Here is a 17,987-nt window from a genome sequence, read left to right as displayed (position 1 = left end):
AAACTACATTTTTATTCCGTCACATCTTATGTGCTTTACTTGGAGCGTCTGTGTGCTTTTATTTTCGTTTTGTTATTTTCATTCTCTGAATAAATTCATGCTTATGTCGGAGAGAGACACGCTCCGTTGTTGCATATGAACACATGTGTTCTTAGCTTTACTCTTAACGTTCATGGCGGAGGTTGAAACTGCTTCATTCATTGTTATATGGTTGGAAACATAAAATGCTACATGTGGTAATTGGTATAATGTCTTGAATAATTTGATACTTGGCAATTGTTTTGCTCAATAGATCATGTTTAAGCTCTTGCATCATGTAGATTGCACCTATTAATGGAGAACTACCATAGAGCTTGTTAAAATTTGGTTTGCATGATTGGTCTCTCTAAAGTCTAGATATTTTCTGGTGAGGTGTTTGAACAACAAGGAAGACAATGTAGAGTTGAAAGTTTTGCTGTACCGGTTCATACTTGTGTTTGCTTCAAACAACCTTGCTAGCCTAAGCCTTGTATTGAGAGGGATTACTTCTCGTGCATCCAAATCCTTGAGCCAAAACCTATGCCATTTGTGTCCACCATACCTACCTACTATGTGGTATTTCTCTACCATTCCAAAGTAAATTGCTTGAGTGCTACCTTTAAAATTTCATTCCTTGCCTTTACAATACATAGGTCATGCGAAAATATCTTAAAAACTATTGTGGTGAAGAATATGTAGCTTATGTATCTTATTTCTTATAAGTTGCTTGTTGAGCGGTAACCATGTTTCTGGGGACGCCATCAACTATTACACCTTTGTTGAATATCATGTGAGTTGCTATGCATGTTCGTCTTGTCTGAAGTAAGGGTGATTTATCATGATTAAATGGTTTGAGTATGCATATTGTTAGAGAACAACATTGGGCCGCCAACCAAAGCCATGTATCATGGTGGAAGTTTCAGTTTGGACACTAATACTCAATCTCTTATGAGAATATTATCTGTTGTTGAATGCTTATGCATTAAAGAGGAGTCCATTATCTGTTTTCTATGTTTTCCCGGTATGTATGTCCTTAGTTGAGATCTATCAAAAACGAGAAATCAAATGCGATCTATCTCCTTGGACCTTTGTACAGGCAGCATAGAGGTACCCCTTTGTGACACTTGGTTGAAACATATGTTATGCAATGATAATCCATGGAAATCCAAGCTAATTAGGACAAGGTGCGAGCACTATTGGTATTCTATGCATGAGGCTTGCAACTTATAAGATATCTTATGCATAACACATATGAATTTACTACCGTTGACAAAATTATTTCTATGTTTTCAAAATAAAAGCTCTAGCACAAAAATAGTAATCCATGCTTCCCTCTGCGAAGGGCCTTTCTTTTACTTTATGTTTAGTCAGTTTACCTACTTCTTTCTATCTTAGAAGCAAACACTTGTGTCAACTGTGTGCATTGATTCCTACATACTTGCTTATTTGCATTCATCATATTACTTTGTGTTGACAATTATCCATGAGATATACATGTTGAAGTTGAAAGCAACTGCTGAAACTTATATCTTCCTTTGTGTTGCTTCAAAGCTTTCTACTAAGAATTTATTGCTTTATGAGTTAACTCCTATGCAAGACTTATTGATGCTTGTCTTGAAAGTACTATTCATGAAAAGTCTTTGCTATATGATTCAGTTGTTTAGTCATTATCTTTACCATTGCTTTGAATCACTTCATTCATCTCATATGCTTTACAATAGTATTGATCAAGATTATGATAGTAGCATGTCACTTAATTCAGAAATTATCCTTGTTATCGTTTACCTACTCGAGGGCGAGTAGGAACTAAGCTTGGGGATGCTTGATACGTCTCCAAAGTATCTATAATTTCTGATGTTCCATGCTAGTTTTATGACAATACCTACATGTTTTGCTCACACTTTATAGTGATTTTATGCATTTTCCGGAACTAACCTATTAACAAGATGCCACAGTGCCAGTTCCTGTTTTCTGTTGTTTTTGGTTCCAGAAAGGCTGTTCGGGCAATATTCTCGGAATTCGACGAAACAAAGGCCCACGATCTTATATTTCACGGAAGGTTCCAGAAGTCCGAAGGGGAGACGAGGAAGGGCAGCAGGGGACCCACACCATAAGGCGGTGCGGGTGGGCCCCTGGCCGCGCCAGCCTATGGGGAGGGAGCCCCTGGCCCCTCCGACTCCGCCTCTTCGCCTATATAACCCCTCGTGACCTAAAAACTCGATACCGATTGACGAAACTCCAGAAAGACTCCAGGGATGCCGCCGCCATCGCGAACTCCGTTTCGGGGGACATAAGTCTTTGTTCCGGCACGCCACCGCCATCTTCATCAACGCTGCTGTCTCCCATGAGGAGGGAGTAGTTCTCCATCGAGGCTAAGGGCTGTACTGGTAGCTATGTGGTTAATCTCTCTCCCATGTACTTCAATACAATGATCTCATGAGCTGCCTTACATGATTGAGATTCATATGATGAGCTTTGTATCACTATTAATCAATGTGCTACTCTAGTGATGTTATTAAAGTAGTCTATTCCTCCTCCATGATGTAATGTTGACAGTATGTGCATCATGTAGTACTTGGCGTAGGTTATGATTGTAATCTCTTGTAGATTATGAAGTTAACTATTACTATGATAGTATTGATGCGATCTATTCCCCCTTTCATAGCTATTGTTGACAGTGTGTATGCTATGTTAGTACTCGGTCTAAATTGCAACGGTCTATTATGAACTCTAAAGGTTACTTTAATATGAACTCCGGATGTTGTGGAGCTTGTTTACTCCGGCTTGAGGTGTGCTTTTGTAGCCCTACATAATGAATGGTGTTTGTTATCCAACAAGAGAGTGTAGAAAGTAGCATTTATTTATTCAGTTATGTGATCAATGTTGAGAGTGTCCACTAGTGAAAGTATGATCCCTAGGCCTTGTTTCTAAGCATTGAAACACCGTTTCTAACAAGTTCTGATACATGTTTGCTTGCTGCCATCTTTATTTCAGATTGCATTTACTACTTATAATCATCCATATTACTTGTATTTCACTATCTCTTCGCCGAACTAGTGCACCTATACATCTGACAAGTGTATTAGGTGTGTTGGGGACACAAGAGACTTCTTGTATCGTAATTGCAGGGTTGCTCGAGAGGGATATCATATGACGCGCTTGATCCCAATTTCTTTAGCGATGCGCAAATCATGTAGAAGAGCCTCATATTCCGCCATGTTATTTGTAGCTTTGATTTTTTTTAGATCTAAGGCGGAATCTTCCTTAGGAAGTTCCTGCGACTCAGATCGGATCTTCGCGACCGCGTCCTGCTCAGCGGCGGTCGCGTCAGCGTTACTTACCAAAGCATTTTCGTCGGAATCGACGGTCTCGCTGATGAAGACGTGAATGCCGCCGATTGGGACGATGGAGAGCTTGACGGGGTCGGTCCTAGCCGGAATCCAGCACTCGTCCAGAGGGACGATCGAAAAGTTTCCAGCGTAAAGAACACGCCCCAAATTCATGGAGTCATTGAAGCTTCCCATGGCGGAACCCTCCAGATTCCGGCCTCCAGACGCCGCTAGCCCCACGGTGGGCGCCAACTGTCGTTGCCTATGCGACGGTACTCCAGAGGAGGGATCCTCATGGAGGGAAGAAGAAGTAGGGTCCATCGGGCGGAGAGTCCTCGGGACGGTGGTACGCGATTTACCCAGCTTTGAAACACCAGCTCGATGACATGGTCTACTTCTGCTTGTCTGGAATTATCTGGGCGCTTTCGCGTTGTTACAATGAGTTGTGGTTGTGCCTCTAGGGCTCCTAGGATCCGGCTTATAAAGACGCCAGGATCTAGGGCTTACCCGGAGATTCCTAGCGAGAATACAAGATGACTAATTACGGAATATTACATTGCCATGCACGTCAAGGATCCGTCTTTCCTTGTACGCCGTACTGGACCCGGCCCTGATGTAAGATTCAATTCCATTTTTAAAATCAAATATTGTTATACTTATTACCTTTTCATGTTTTTTTCCTTTTCTGGTGAGTATCAACAAAGATTATCTCGAAACCAAACATAACCCTAATGATAACTCCTAATTCATCAAGAATCATGTCATGATCTCGATCACTTTGGGTTTACTACGAAAGCAAAAAAAAGTTCACCCACATTTTAAGATGATTGCACAAATCCTAAATCTACCATTGAGTGGCCTATAAACCTAGGTATTACACGGATCACGGAGGATCGATGCGATAACCATTTCGTGAAACTTTAGCTTGGAGTTAACTTTCTAGCTAGATCTTACTTATTTTTTTGGTACCGCCAAACGCTTCGACGGTATGGTTAGATTTTTGTTAAAAAGATGCTGGGTCTTCGCTCGCATGTCTCTCCTTAACGTTGTCAACAACTCAACATGGCAAGTTGGACAAATGACACCTAATGGGCCAGTAAGTGGTGTACCAGAGTGATGCTTAAGCAATCCTAAACGGGCTAACGAGTGATAATTTCTAGAAGCTGAGCTCACTTACGTATGACAGTGGGTGGCCCGAACGGACCAAACCGAGCGGTGTAGTACCCCAAAAGCCAGGCTGTCTCCTTCCCTCCCTCTCTTTCGGTTTTGCTTCCGTCTTCCACTCCGCCGGATCATCAAAATTTCCCAACAATTACAGAGAGACAAAGGTACTGTAGCTGTACCATACACATACAGCGAGGAGAGAGAGAGGCAATGCGCGGTGCGCCATGAATGCGGCGAGTCGGTGGATCCAGCCCAACCCCTCCCTCTACCACCATTGCCACTGCAGTACGCCCTCCTTAAATCCCCGCCTCCACCACCCACCCCTACCACCGCCACCATTTCCTGCTACTTACTGCTGCTGCTGCTGCTAGGGTTTTGGCGAGATGTGGGCCGCGGCGGAGGCGCCGTTCGCGCGGTCGGGGTCGTGGCGGGAGGCCGAGGACGAGCAGGAGGCGCTGCGCTGGGCCGCCCTGCAGCGCCTCCCCACCGTCGCCCGCGCCAGGCGGGGCCTGCTCAGGTCGCCCGCCGTCGCCGTCGGGGACGCGGCCGTCGAGGGCGACGACGCGCTCTGCGAGGTCGACGTCGCCGGCCTCTCCTCCGGCGACCGCACCGCGCTCGTCGACCGCCTCCTCGCCGACTCCGGCGACGCCGAGCAGTTCTTCCGCCGCATACGCGCCCGCTTCGACGCGTGAGTGCTACCAATCCCCTACCTAGCTAGTACAATACATACACACATTTTGCTCTCCCGTACGTCCTCGTCGTCACCGTCGTGCGTGCGTATCCGCCTCGGTCTCGGTGTCTGCGTGCCCTGCAAAGCTTCTAGTTCTAGCCAGAGGAAGCGTGGAGGGTCCGGATTGAGCTTCAGTGACTTTGTCAGCCCACAAAGTCACTGAAGCTCAATCCGGAGGGTCCCATCCCAGTGCTGCCTGCATTGGCTGACACGCGGGTCCAACCCGCGCATCTGCCTGGCTGAGCCAGAGCCAGACTGCCGCTGCCCCGAAATTGTTGCTCCATCTCCATGCCGGCTGCATGTTCTTCGGTCGGAGAAGCTTGTAGCATTCTACTCGCGCTAGCTTGTCTGAAAAAAAGAGTTCCAGTTCCAGATGCGCATAGTTGAAGCGGCTGACGCGTGGGCCCCACCGTCCCGACTTGCGCCTTTCTACTGGTAGCTGCAGATTTGCTGCCCACTCAGTAGCTGCGTTGCGTCTCTGATGTGGTGCAGCGCTTAGAGCCGATATGGTTTTGGTTTCGAGCAGTGCAAAAGACATTTTAATTCTGCCTTTTGTTGTACTGACATATTTTGTTCTCTTCTTCGTTTTCTGGATGCAGGGTGAGCATAGAGTTCCCCAAGATCGAAGTGAGGTACGAGGACCTGACGGTGGACGCGTACGTGCATGTCGGCAGCAGGGCGCTGCCCACCATCCCCAACTTCATATGCAACATGACAGAGGTTGGTTGGCCCGTGATCCACAGCTGGATGGAGTACTAGCAGATTTCCCTCCCTCTCAGTTCTTCTCCAGTAATTCAGCATGTGAAAGTAATTTTGCTGTGGGTTGTTACGATTCAGCTTGTGAAGTAACATGACAGAGGTTGTTACGATTTACCACCCTTGTTTTACTGTGGGTGAAGTTGGGGGTTTATGTGCTGCAAATATGAACTCTCTCTTGTGAATTATTTACTGAAGCAGAGCAATTTCCGATTTACTGTCAAGGTTTTTTACTTTTTACTGCTTTGAAATTCAGGCATTTCTGAGGCATCTGAGGATCTACCGAGGGGGAAGAGTTAAGTTACCCATATTGGATACCATTAGCGGGATCATTCGCCCATCAAGGTACAACTGAAGACTGCCAATCTTTCTGTCGCAATCGATGAAGCTCTCTAACAGAATTCTCAGAGAAAAATTAGTTCTGATAGCCTTGATGTTCTATTCTTGTTGCAGAATGACACTGCTTTTGGGCCCTCCAAGTTCTGGAAAGACTACCTTGCTTCTAGCCCTTGCTGGACGACTCGGTCCTGGACTGAAGGTGTGATACCAGATCAATTGGATTTGTAGTTTCAGTTCTCGTATGAAAACATCATGATCGGATCTTTGCTATATGATCACTTTAGGCCAAATATGTAGTGCCACTTAGTTGTTATCTTTTTCTTGTGCAGCCTGAAAATGATTATCTGATCAAACTCTTATTTCTGTCATAATATTAGAATACTGTTTCTCTGTTGCAACTATTCTCATAGGCATAGTGACCCTATCAATCATGGTGCAATATCTGGAATGATATATTATTAGTACTGACTATCATCACTAACTGCAGATGTCTGGGAGTATTACTTACAACGGCCACCATCTAAACGAATTTGTGCCTCAACGAACATCGGCGTATGTAAGTCAGCAAGACTCTCATGCTTCAGAGATGACCGTCAGAGAAACCCTGGAATTTGCTGGGAGATGTCAGGGTGTTGGCATAAAGTATGGTAGGTTACTGCACCACAATGTCATTGCTGTTGTTCTTTGGTTATTTCCCTTTTGACATTGCCCACTGTTAGATATGCTCGTTGAACTTTTGAGGAGAGAAAAGAATGCTGGGATAAAGCCTGATGAGGACCTTGATGTATTCATGAAGGTACAGTACATCCAACTAGCTTTGGACGTACCAACAATAATTCATCTGCGACTGTATCATAAGTTTTACAATTTTTCAGGCATTGGCTCTTGAAGGTAGACAGACAAGTCTCGTGGCCGAGTATATAATGAAGGTATGCGACATGTCTCTTTCAGCTGTTTGCTGTTTTAGTTTTAGTTTGGTCAGTCATAGCATGCATGTATTTTCTGGCACATGTCCTACTCTACTATTCTTTTTTACGTCATTACTTTTCCTGATTTATCATGTCAATCTCCTTTGTTACCTGCTTGGTGTATGCATGCGGGCTTAGACAGTCAGGGTTGTTGATGGGATCAGTTCGTATTGATGTTGAAAAATTGTGCAAAAGCGCAATGCAAGGTCAAAATAGCTGATGTTATGTGCAGAGAAATGATTCTTTATTTGTATAACGAGTTCCAAATTAAATGGTACAACTTGCAATTAATATATTTTGTAAAATTGTACTAGTCTTACTGCTCCTTTTCAAAGGTTGTTTTCATGTTTTTTTGAAAAATAATGATATTCTTGATTTGTAATTTTCAAAAGTTCATCCTTATGATTGTTAAATTTTTTTGTTCTTGGCAATCCTCTTTTTTCATATCATCTTGACTACCTGATTCTGGCAAGATTTCTGAATAGCTAATTTTGATCTAGTCAAGATTTTAGGGCTGGACAACTGTGCTGACACCATTGTCGGAGATGAAATGATCAAAGGAATCTCCGGGGGACAAAAGAAGCGCCTGACAACAGGTTGACACATCCTTCTTTATTTATTTTAGATAATGAACTACCATAGTTTACATAATGAGTAGGTTCAGTGAACCTAGACAGATTTGTTGCCTAAATATGCGACAATTAATTTAGTTCGAAGGGAGTACTATTTTTTTTATATTTGGGGTATTTGGTGTTGTTGTTCACACTACTTGGAAATTGCCAGATTCACAAGGTTTTTGTGGTGAACTTCTGTGCTGATATCAGTTATTTTTGCAGGTGAATTGCTAGTTGGGTCGGCTCGTGTTCTGTTCATGGATGAGATTTCGACTGGCCTTGATAGTGCAACCACACATCAGATAATCAAGTACCTAAGGCATTCTACACATGCATTGGATGGCACCACAATCATATCCTTGCTGCAGCCTGCTCCAGAAACTTATGAGCTATTTGATGATGTCATTCTTATATCTGAAGGTCAAATTGTATACCAGGGACCACGTGAATATGCTGTTGATTTTTTTGCTGCAATGGGATTCAGGTGCCCTGAAAGAAAAAATGTGGCTGATTTTTTGCAAGAAGTAAGCGATTCCGCTCTTTCTATGGTATAGTTATGCCAACTGGGTTTTTCTTGTATATTCACGTTTCTTGTGTTGCAGGTGTTGTCCAAGAAAGATCAACAGCAATACTGGTGCCAATATGATTATCCATACCAGTTTGTGTCCATATCAAAGTTTGCTGAAGCCTTCAAAACGTTTGTTGTTGGTAAGAGGTTGCACGAGGAATTGGATAGGCCATACAATAGAAAACACAATCATCCTGCCGCTCTTTCAACTTCAAGTTATGGTGTCAAGAGGCTAGAGATTCTGAAGTCCAACTTCCAGTGGCAACGTCTGCTGATGAACAGAAACTCATTCATCTATGTCTTCAAATTCATTCAGGTATTTTCAACTAGGAGAGGCATCTTGCAGACTAGCACTATGACAGCTAGAACTTAGAAAAATCGCGATTGTCCTGCGCAAGTGCAGGGTGTTGTATGGTACACTTCAGCGTATAAAACTTTCAATGGGAATTATTGTGTTAAAATTGACATCTCAAATTACACTCATTTGTGATATTTAACATCACATTTAAGTAGATATGTGAAAGGGATGACTTGTTATATATAGTGGAACATACATCCTTTTTTTTTCAAGCTAATATATCCCTAATCCAATTATCAAATGCAAGCCTTTAAAATGAACCAATGCACCAAGTTAATAGTTAGATACTTAGATCTTCGTTTGTGAGAGTTATTTTAAATTTTTATCTGTAAGTATAGTAAGACTTCAAAATTAAAGCCCACCAAATCAGAGGCTAAATTATTTATTTTTCACCATATTTCTATTGTTCTTTAGTATCGTAATTGAACTTTGATTAGCCTGCCCTTTATTTTATTATAATACAATGGATGAATGAACAGGGCAACTATAATTGTTTGATAATTGACAGGGAAAGCCTATGCAAAACTGTGTCTAAAATTGCTCCATAATAGAAATAAAAGACTATATTGTCCTTGCTAACACAAATATATTACAAACTGAAATGGCAAGACATGAATGATATAACACAAATGCTATTTACTTTTTCGAGCTGGTGCATGAATGTTACCCTAGCATGCTTAAATGTATGTTACACAGTCAGAAGTTCTGTTTCTTGGTCTTAAGCTAGAATACCATAAGTCATGGCAGTTTAACAACATATGTTACTACCGGTTGTCAGTGCAAGTCGCTCTGAACTATTTTCCAAATCAATTAAATATGTTCTAACATGATCTATTTGTACCAGCTTCTACTGGTGGCCCTTATCACAATGACGGTGTTTTTTCGAACAACAATGCACCATGATTCAGTTGATGATGGGATTATTTATCTTGGAGCCCTCTATTTTGCAATTGTGATGATTCTGTTCAACGGCTTTACTGAAGTCTCAATGTTGGTGACGAAGCTTCCTGTTCTTTACAAGCACAGAGACTTGCACTTCTACCCACCATGGGCTTATACACTTCCTTCTTGGCTCCTGAGCATTCCAACCTCACTTATTGAATCAGGAATGTGGACACTTGTAACATATTACGTCGTTGGTTATGATCCCCAATTCACAAGGTAACTGACAGGACAATGGATTTGTTCATTTTGCTTTCTGTTCATAGATTCTGAGATCTTATCGATTGATCTTGGTTTGTCATGTGCAGATTTCTGGGACAATTTTTGTTGCTTTTCTTTCTGCACCAGACATCTTTGGCTCTTTTCCGAGTCATGGCATCTTTGGGCCGAAATATGATAGTTGCTAATACCTTTGGATCGTTTGCTTTGTTGGTTGTTATGATTCTTGGAGGATTCATTATAACCAAAGGTTGGCTTCTCTCAAACATTATCAACCACTTCAGAGTATATTTCCAAATTATATATCTAATATTTTGCAATCCGTTTCTGACTATCTAACAGAAAGCATACCAGCCTGGTGGATTTGGGGTTATTGGGTATCTCCTATGATGTATGCACAAAATGCTATATCAGTAAATGAATTCCATGGACATTCTTGGAGCAAGGTAACACTTGATAATCTTTTGTGAGGATTTCAATGAAGGCTTACCGTGGCATCAGTCGGTTATAGTTTGTTGGTTTTATGCAACAACATCACACGGATACACATGGATATTTCTGGGAGTAATTATTTGGAATCCCAAATTAATTAAGTAATCATATTATTCTTAGGAACAAACCTGTAATATGGCAGTCTTACCAACAAAAGTTCTTATCTTGCCTTGCCTAGTTCAGTATTTGTAACTGATACTCACTCTATTTTGATTTAATGGCAGCCATTTGCAGACACAAACATCACCTTAGGTGAAGCTGTACTCACTGGATATGGATTATTCAAGGAAAAATATTGGTTTTGGATCGGAGTTGGAGCATTGTTGGGTTACACGGTTGTTTTGAATGCCTTATTTACGTTGTTCCTGACAATTCTCAACCGTAAGTTTATATTCAACTCCAACACCAAAAAAATGAACTTAGTCAAAATAGTTTCTCATTCTCACAAGTGATTATCCTTCACAGCAATCGGGAATATACAAGCTGTTGTGTCCAAGGATGCAATTCGACACAGGGATTCCAGGAGGAAGAGTGATAGAGTAGCCCTAGAGCTGAGATCTTACCTGCACTCAACTTCACTAAATGGTAGTGCTAGATAATTAATTATGTGGACCTAGTTCTTACATCACAAGATATTTTGACCTTTTACTAACGGTGTCCCCTGATTCTGTTCGATAACTGTGTTCCAGGGCTTAAGCTCAAAGAACAGAAGGGCATGGTGTTACCCTTTCAACCCCTTTCGATGTGCTTTAAGAATATCAACTATTATGTTGATGTACCAGAGGTACGTCAAAGGTAGCCCCATATGTATGGCATAAAATGTTCAAAAAAGTCAGTATAATTCATGCGTTCATCCACTTTTTCTATCAGGAATTGAAAAAACAAGGTATTGCAGAAGACCGCCTGCAGTTGCTTGTTGATGTCACTGGAGCATTTAGACCAGGGGTACTAACAGCTCTTGTTGGAGTTAGTGGTGCTGGTAAAACAACCCTCATGGATGTTTTAGCTGGCCGGAAGACTGGAGGACTCATAGAAGGCAGCATCACTATATCTGGGTATCCTAAGAACCAAGAGACCTTTACTAGAATATCTGGTTATTGTGAACAAAATGATGTCCATTCACCCTGCTTGACTGTGATCGAGTCTTTGTTATATTCGGCATGCCTCCGGTTGCCTTCTCATGTCAATGATGACACTCAGAGAGTAAGCACCGGCTAAAGTTCTGTGCTTCCTTGTTCTAGACATTATCATGTTGTCCTTTTGATCCCTGATTTTTTTTTTGCCGTAGGCTTTTGTGGAAGAGGTGATGGAACTTGTTGAGCTGAATCCATTAAGTGGTGCTCTTGTTGGCTTACCAGGAGTTAACGGTTTGTCTACTGAACAACGTAAAAGGTTGACGATAGCTGTGGAGCTTGTGGCAAATCCTTCTATTGTGTTCATGGATGAACCCACATCAGGATTGGATGCTAGGTCTGCGGCCATTGTTATGAGAACTGTACGAAATATTGTTAATACAGGACGGACAATCGTGTGTACCATCCATCAGCCAAGTATTGACATATTTGAGTCCTTTGATGAGGTTGATTTCTCTACAGAATATTTTTTTTTAACATTGACATAACACATACATTAATTTCATTCCAGAACTCTATGAAAGTATCATTGATCTTAAATTTGAAACTGACATGATTATATCTTGTACTAGTATTATTAAGGATGTATTAAGATTCCACCATTGCCCTCTCCTAACTTATGCGTATGCTGCTCAGCTTTTGTTTATGAAGCGTGGAGGTCAACTCATATATGCTGGTCCCTTGGGTTCCAAATCACGCAATCTGGTTGAGTTTTTTGAGGTATGTTCTGCAGTATGTGTTTTCTCCCTGAAGAAACTTACACTAGATCACTGTACTTACATACTGAAATTTATATTCAGGCAATTCCAGGAGTGCCTAAAATAAGGGATGGCTATAATCCTGCTGCATGGATGTTGGAGGTCACAAGTACTCAAATGGAACAAATTCTTGGAGTGGATTTTGCTGAATACTATCGACAGTCGAAATTATTTCTGTAAATACAAGTCCCTTTTAATCTCACTGCATGTTTCATGGTCACCTTTTAGCCACTCATACTTATTTTCTTGCATTTCAGGCAGACCAAAGAAACCGTTGAGACCCTGGGCAAACCGACCAGTGAATCAAAAGAGCTTACTTTCTCTACCAAGTATGCGCAGCCATTCTGTGCTCAGTTTCTTGCTTGCTTATGGAAGCAAAACCTATCATACTGGAGGAATCCTCAATACACTGCAGTTAGATTCTTCTACACTGTCATCATTTCCTTGATGTTTGGGACGATTTGCTGGAAATTTGGCTCTAGAAGGTATGTCCACTAATGTTTCCGGCACTAATTTTCCGGCGTACCTGTACATAGCAATCTTCGTGGTTATCTGACCATAATGTCGTTTTATAATTTCAGGGAGACCCAACATGATATATTCAATGCCATGGGTGCCATGTATGCGGCAGTTCTGTTCATAGGGATTACTAACGCCACTTCTGTTCAACCTGTGATTTCCATCGAAAGATTTGTATCATACAGAGAGCGAGCTGCTGGAATGTATTCAGCATTGCCTTTCGCATTCTCTCTGGTATATTAATTTCTTGTCCGGAACATTGGTTCCCTCAGCATAGCTGGTTCTCATATCATGATAGAACTTCTAACACACTGTTCTTCGGCAGGTTACTGTGGAGTTCCCTTATATTCTTATGCAGTCGCTTGTCTATGGCACAATCTTCTACAGTCTGGGCTCATTTGAGTGGACAACTGTGAAGTTCTTGTGGTTTCTGTTCTTCATGTACTTCACCCTGTTGTACTTCACCTTCTATGGCATGATGACAACGGCGATTACTCCGAACCATATGGTTGCGCCTATTATTGCTGCCCCATTCTACACGCTGTGGAATCTCTTCTGCGGATTCATGATCCCAAGAAAGGTATGGAAGAAATAGCACCCCATGATTTGCATTGCACTAACGGTCTTCTTGCTGACTCCACAAAACAACCAAGAACTTGCGTCTTACAGTTACTTTCGGTTTGGTAGCCTGGATATGATCGAGTACTAGGGTATGTTTTTTTTTTTAGTGATGGCCTTTGGAAAAATCAAATATGATAGCTCTTTTGATCTTCTGGAGGAGAATTTTTTGAAGTGCACAACATCCAACCCAATGATTGAGGCTGGCATATGATCCTAAGATTTGTTCTTATTTGCACTCTAGAGTTGAATAAGCAACTCCATGAGACACACTAGGAAAACATTGAGTTTTATATATTTTATGATAAGTTAGTTGTCGTAGGTGGGCCCTAATATGTTTGGCTGGCCTTTACATAGTATGTCGGGCCATATGGGCTTCATACATGAGTGACATCACTGTGCAGTAGCATTGGACCACTGGGCTTGCCAACTTTCCTTTGTCTTCTTAAAGAGGGTATTCTTAAAAAAAAAAGATAAGAGGAGGAATTCTTTATCCAGGCTGTAAACCAGCACAGGCACATGGATACATTTTCGCGATTTTGTCGAACATTTAGAGAAAATAAATAAGTAACTATAAAATATATTCAGCTTAGCATTTCGGTGGATGCTGACGCATGCTTCTTGTTTTGCTCGACACCCACTTGTATCCAAACATAGCGTCAAAGATATTCTCACATTTTTTTTTTCTTTTCGAAGAGGGGAACTTAGCCCTGGCCTGCCTCTGTATTGAAGTGGTGCACACAGCCTTTATTGCAAAGATATTCTCGCATACTATCTTGTGTTGTTTGAGTAACAACTCTGTTGCTTTCTATGAAAAAGCAGGGCATGAAATTGCCTTTTATCTAAAAAATATTAACAACTCCGCTATTAACAAATGATAATGATAATGCAGCTGATCCCTGTGTGGTGGAGGTGGTACTACTGGGCCAATCCGGTGTCATGGACGCTGTACGGGCTCCTGACCTCGCAGTTCGGCGACCTGGAGCAGCCCCTGCTGCTGGCCGACGGCATCAGGTCCACCACCGTGGCGGCGTTCCTGGAGGAGCACTTCGGGTTCCGGCACGACTTCCTGGGCGTGGTGGCCACCATGGTGGTCGGCTTCTGCGTGCTCTTCGCCGTCGTCTTTGCGCTCGCCATCAAGTGCCTCAACTTCCAGCGCAGATGATCCGAGCATGAGCAGCAGCAATGTACCTAGCTAGATCGTCAGATTCAGCTTACGCAGTGCGTGTACTACGATTAAGAGAGACCTGGATCGCTCGTAAATAATTTGATGTCACGAGGAGGGCCGGAGAGGAGACGTTCGTTGAAAACAAGAAGTGTATAGCAGCAGTGCTGGTGTGTTGATACGGTTTGGGACCTGGAGATATTTTTTGAGCATTTGCCGCGTCCAGGAGCGCCTGTGGACGGTCGACACCTGGCCGTCTTTCTTGACCGCTTTGGGCGATGCAGTTCTGTTTGTCCGTCCCTCCTGATACCCCTTTGGACGTGCAGCTTTCCAGAGGCTAGTGAGCTGACCGCTTGACGCGACCTGGGAAAGAACCAGCCATTTCACAACGAGCATAGCATCTCTCTGCAGCAGGCCAAGACACAAACCCCTGCCTTATCTGTGAAGTTAATATGCCTGGGTTTTTACGGTTTGATTGGGAATATATACATTATTATATACTAGTAGTGCCAGTACCTGCATATGCATGAGGTGGAAGAGTGTTTGTCGTTGGCGCCCCTGCATAATGTACAAACGGCAGGGTGTGGAGGCAAGCAAACAATACGCCAGTACCGAACGTTTGTCCACTTGCCTTTCGTTGGCGCCGTCGTTCGCTGCCGAAGTTTGGTTGGCTCGGCGGCGTATTTGACCTACAACTTGTGCTCTTGCGGATGAGATTTTTTCGACAAACCAATATACCCGTATTATAGCTACGATACGCATAGCCGTTTAGATCTAGTCTTACAAAATTTAAAATATAATAGAGGCACAATACAAGTAACCACCGTATAAACTGCATAAGCATCTGAGGTGAAGGATGACCAATCTTCACGATGGCGTCTATGTTAGATAAAAATATTTCTTATCATGTCTTTCAACTGTGTAGACATCTCCATAAATAGTGTGATTTTTTAAAACATTGTAGAGACTACGAACGGAGCAGCATATCACTACTAGTAACGATAAGGCGAAGATTGTAGCCGCTTCGACTATAAGCTGCCCAGCTGGAGGCAACATTCCTGTCTTCATGCTCTTGGGGATGAGATTTTTTCGATAAACCATTACACTCGCGTAACTATGATGATACACAAAGCTGCTCAAATCCAGTCTTACAAAACATAAAATAAAAAAAGAGACGCAATACAAGTAATCATCGTAGAAACATCATGAGCGTCTAAGATGAAGGTGGACCAATTCAATTTTTTTCGAAATGGGGCATCCCCACATCAAGTGATGCATACGGCCTCTTTTATTAGAACTTTAACCAGCGAAAACAAGATCAGGTTCCCTTATTACAGTTCATGGATCACAAAGTGTCTCAACAAAAATTAACCATTTAAAAAAGAGTAACATGTAGCGCCTTTGCATCAACATGTCAATCGTCGATCAGCACACCACCCGCACCGACTGTAGAAATCTCGTGCAACCGTTGCCAGTCGGTTGCACCCAGTATCCAACGCTTGGCGCTCCTCGTGCGGCTGGATATAGGACCACATATGGATCCAATGAGTAGCCAATGAGATAACCTGCAAAAATGATGGAAAGCTTTTTCTTTTGTTAAAGATACAGTCATTGTGCACATTCCAGACCGCCCAGAGCAAAGCACACACCCCAACTCTAATGTTGACTTTGTCTTTTCTTGCAACCCCATCTAACCAATTGCCAAACATATTTATAATATTCGAAGGTGGGGGTAAATTAAAAGCTAAAAAAACAATCCTCCATATCATCTTAGTAAAAGGACAAGCTATAAACAAATGTTGAATTGTGTCATCTTGATCACAAAAACAACATTTAGTACAACTTTGCCAATTGCGTCTAACCAAGTTATCTTTTGTTAGAATCACTTTCTTATAAAGAAACCACATGAAGATCTTTATCTTAAGTGGAACTTTCATCTTCCAAATATATTTCTTAAGGAAAACAGTATGTCCATTCAGGATCAATATACATAGATTTAACAGAGAAAACACCCGAAGCAGTTAAACGCCATTTGAAAAAATCCTCAGTATCGGTAAGCTGAACCAATATGAGTCTATGTAAAACATGCGTTCTTCGATCCCATTTATTTCCATTCAAAGTCCGTCTAAATCCTATGTTTAGAGGGTTTGATGCTAGCACATTGTGTACAATGACATTCATGTGATTAACAATATTATACAGAGATGGATACTCTTGTGCCAAGGGTTTATCCCATAGCCAACTATCTTCCCAAAATATAATGTTGAGTCTATTACCCACAACAAAAGAACCCCTGGAAAAAATTCATCTTTAACATTCATCAAGCCCTTCCAAAATAGAGAATCATTTGGTTTTGCTGAAACCTAAGATAAGGTTTTAGAATACAAATATTTCTTATGCAGCAACTTCTGCCACATACCATCTTCATTTAAAAGTTTATAAAGCCATTTGCATAATAAACTTTAATTTTTTAGTTATAAAACCTCCACTACCCCCTTGATCTTTAGGCCTACAAATTATGTCCCATTTAGTTAACCTGTATTTTCTCTTATGTCCATCACTTTGCCAGAAGAAGCGCGACCTGAAGAAATCCAATCTCTTCCGAACTCCTTTCGGAATCTCGAGGAACGAAAGCATAAACATAGGGAGACTCGTTAACACCGAGTTGATCAACACCGAACGATCGCCATATATAGGAGAGTAGTTTACCGATCTAGCTACCTAACTTAGTCTCAAACCGATCCTCTACCGGTTTCCATTCGCCGTTTCTCAGTTTACGAAAATGTATTGAAATTCCTAGGTATCTAAGAGGAAGTGAACCTATGTCACAACCAAATAGATATTTGTATTCATTCTCCATCTGTTTTGCCTCCCCAAAACAAAAAAAACTCGCTCTTATGAAAGTTTATTTTTAACCCCGACAATTGCTCAAAAAATGCACAGAACAAGCTTTATATTTAACGCTTTGTCTAAATCGTGCTCCATAAATAAAATCGTACCGTTTGCATACTGTAGAATAGATATCCGACCATCAACAAGATGCGGGATAAGACAGGTCGATTCTTCGCACGTGTAGAGAAGGCCATAAACAGAGCAAAAGATAAGGCAAGGAATCGTAGCCGCTTATAGCTTGGGAGGCCCAGCTGCAGCGGCATTCCCCGTCTTCGTGCTCGATCCATCAGTGCCATGCGTGCATGCAAGAGCCAAAAAAGAAGAAGAACAAATCCATTGGATGGAGGTCGGTCGGTCGGTCAGTGAGTCTATCTGCTGCTGCATGGTGGCTGGTCCTTGAGGAGA

At 42.0% G+C, this 17,987-nt stretch overlaps 1 protein-coding gene across 1 annotated transcript; it reads left to right on the top strand.

The window, feature by feature from the left end:
• Positions 1-4,689: 4,689 nt before the first annotated feature.
• On the top strand, positions 4,690-14,902 carry LOC127341710 (ABC transporter G family member 31). Its single transcript, XM_051367641.2, has 25 exons — positions 4,690-4,796; positions 4,883-5,199; positions 5,841-5,961; positions 6,254-6,342; positions 6,451-6,535; positions 6,824-6,983; positions 7,056-7,132; positions 7,212-7,265; positions 7,810-7,900; positions 8,141-8,442; positions 8,521-8,802; positions 9,689-10,005; positions 10,095-10,255; positions 10,348-10,451; positions 10,722-10,878; positions 10,963-11,082; positions 11,187-11,281; positions 11,368-11,700; positions 11,786-12,076; positions 12,267-12,350; positions 12,431-12,564; positions 12,646-12,873; positions 12,970-13,141; positions 13,233-13,487; positions 14,418-14,902. The coding sequence occupies exons 1-25, from the start codon at positions 4,740-4,742 to the stop codon at positions 14,688-14,690; spliced, it is 4,359 nt and encodes a 1,452-aa protein (XP_051223601.2). The 5' UTR covers positions 4,690-4,739; the 3' UTR covers positions 14,691-14,902.
• Positions 14,903-17,987: the final 3,085 nt, after the last annotated feature.

Source organism: Lolium perenne, chromosome 3 (assembly GCF_019359855.2).
Source record: "Lolium perenne isolate Kyuss_39 chromosome 3, Kyuss_2.0, whole genome shotgun sequence".
Taxonomy (NCBI): domain Eukaryota; kingdom Viridiplantae; phylum Streptophyta; class Magnoliopsida; order Poales; family Poaceae; genus Lolium; species Lolium perenne.
Note: the sequence above shows the minus strand (reverse complement) of the source record. Positions and strands in the feature narration are given on the sequence as shown.